This window comes from Cariama cristata, unplaced genomic scaffold (genome assembly GCF_000690535.1).
Source record: "Cariama cristata isolate BGI_N322 unplaced genomic scaffold, ASM69053v1 scaffold37005, whole genome shotgun sequence".
Taxonomy (NCBI): domain Eukaryota; kingdom Metazoa; phylum Chordata; class Aves; order Cariamiformes; family Cariamidae; genus Cariama; species Cariama cristata.
This window is the reverse complement of record NW_009619864.1, coordinates 1,222-3,515: the sequence shown is the minus strand read 5'-3', so window position 1 is coordinate 3,515 and position 2,294 is coordinate 1,222. Positions and strand designations below refer to the sequence as shown.

General features: G+C 51.9%; 1 protein-coding gene across 1 annotated transcript in view; it reads right to left on the bottom strand.

Moving 5' to 3' along the window:
• Positions 1-463: 463 nt before the first annotated feature.
• CELF5 (CUGBP, Elav-like family member 5) overlaps positions 464-2,294 on the bottom strand; it is a gene marked incomplete at its 5' end in the record, with an annotated part of 2,920 nt that continues 1,089 nt past the window's right edge. Inside the window, 4 exons of the mRNA XM_009701412.1 lie at positions 464-591; positions 706-849; positions 1,955-2,038; positions 2,126-2,188. Coding sequence (XP_009699714.1) covers positions 464-591; positions 706-849; positions 1,955-2,038; positions 2,126-2,188 — 419 coding nt within the window. The remainder of the gene's footprint in view (positions 592-705; positions 850-1,954; positions 2,039-2,125; positions 2,189-2,294) is intronic.

Sequence of the window (2,294 nt, the reverse complement as noted above, 5' to 3'; positions counted from 1 at the left end):
TATTATCTGGACTCCAACCCTTGGATTGTCTTCCCATCTTGATGTCAGATCTGTTTATTATTCTCATTATAGACCTGCCTGGCAATCAGTCGACTACGTCTCACCCTGTTTACCTTCACCAGACCCGATCCTGATCTTGACCTGCAGATTGACTCTCTGGCTTGGCCTTGAGCCTACTGCATTGCCACAAACTTGCCTGGTGATCTAGACTCTTGGTTGAACCTGGCCACCACCTCCAGGCCTGCCTTGGTTGCCTTGGTCAGGTGCTGGGGCTGGGCCCTGGCAAGTGAGGCCTGCTAGCTGTGTTACTGCTGTGTTACTGCATTCAGCTCCACTTCCCACCCCGTAGGGAGCAGCCAGACCTTGCTGCCCCCTGACACTGGCCAGCACTGTGTAAGAACTGTGCTGTGATGGTGCCAGCTTTACCTGTGCTGCAGAAGTGACTCCTGCTTGCTCACTGCTGTCAGTAGGGATGGTTAGCATCCTTGGGTCGTTTTAACTGGACCTTCAAACGTTTCATGCCAATCTGGAAGCCATTCATGGCCTGGATAGCAGTCTGTGCACTGGATGGGTTGTCAAAGCTTACAAAACCTGAGGGACAGGACACAAGCATGGATAACAACGGCACTGTTGGTGCCATGCCCAATGCATGAGTGTCCTTTTTTTCCATCATGCTTCCCTTGCCTGCTGGCATCAAGCACTCACCGAAACACTTGCTCTGGTTGGTGGCACGATCCATGAATACCTTGGAGGAAATGATATTGCCAAAGGGCAGGAACATCTGCATCAACTCATTGTCTCCAAACTCCTGAGGGAGGTGGTAGATGAAGAGATTGCAGCCTTCAGGACCTGCAGGCATGGGGGCAATGGGGAGGGATGAAACAGAGAGCCCCCAAAGGGAAGAGGAAGAGAAATGGGCTCAACTCAAAGCACAGCACTGGAGGAGAACCCCAGCACTGCCGCCTTCTGTCTTGACCTCCCCTTTTTTGTGTGTCTTAGTCACTGGTCCACAAAGGGTTCTGAGGGCTCTTTAAGAGCAGCTAGGAGGCAATACGCAGAGCTAGAGTTTCTGGAGAGAAGATTCACTTTCACAGCTTACCCAGTTCCCACGTGGGGTGCTGGATACAACAATTCTGTCAGTGTCTGAGTGCTGTTTTGCTGGAAGGAAATTAGCTGAGGTGACAGCTCCTTGTTCATAGCTCTCCCAGTCCTAGGAGAGCAGCAGACACTGCTATGTGAGAGCTGCTGCTCTCGCATTCCATGCCCACAGCTATGCAGTGGTTGCCTTCAGCCCATAAGCTACAGCCCCACCTGGAAATCTCCTGGATTGCCACATATCTGATTTATGGGCTGACTTGGTCCTGCCCACTCCTTCACTTGCTCCCTGTGAGTCTGATGAGCACAAGGAGCTGTTCCCTTGCTGACACCTGCTGTACAAAGCAGGAGCAGACACAGAATGCCTTTGCCTCCAAATTCTGTCCAGGCCAGTTTTGAAATAAGCTGAAAAACAAAATTATGAGGCTAGGAAGGCTGAAGAGCAAGAGGACTGCACATTGGAGAGGCTGGTTTGATGGGTACCAGTGTGTTTCTGGCATCAGTAAAGATGGGGAGGAAGTGCTCTTTTCCCTTGCCTGCATAGGGAAGGTGCTGCCTCTATACCCTTTGGTGTCAAAGCTTAGTGTTCTAGTGCTTGCTGTCCCCTTTGTACTTGGCAGCATCTGGCCAGGGGTGAGCTCAGAAAGCTTGCATGACGGTTCATCCTCTGAATGCTTCCAGTCCACTCACTGCAGAGACATGGTTGGTTCTGTAACCCAGCTCCAGTGTTAAAGATTAGCGTGGACAAAGATTAGTGCTGTCGCCTCTCCATTGGTTCTGTGGTGCAGAAGACGAGCTACACAAATCCCACCACCCCAGCCCTCCTGACAGACACAGACATTCCCACCTTGATCCTCACCTTCTCGTTGCTGCTGCTGCAGGATGGGAGGTGGCTGAGGGATGCTCTGAGCAATGGGAGTGATGGTAGTGGTTGGATATACAGCTGTATTCCAAGGAGACAGAACAAACTGTTTACCTGAGGATCTGGTCAGCCACACAAGGGCCTGAAGGAGACAAGGGAAGCTGGTACCTGCATACTGCTGAACTCCTGTGAAGGCTGGGTGCAACGTCTCCCCTACTGATGGGCTCTGGGCTGCAGAGAAGAACATAATCAGAGACATGGCAAAGGGAATCACTCACACGTGGGTTTTTTTTCCTCTCTCTCTCCATCTCCCCCCCCCCCCCCCAGAGGGGCACAG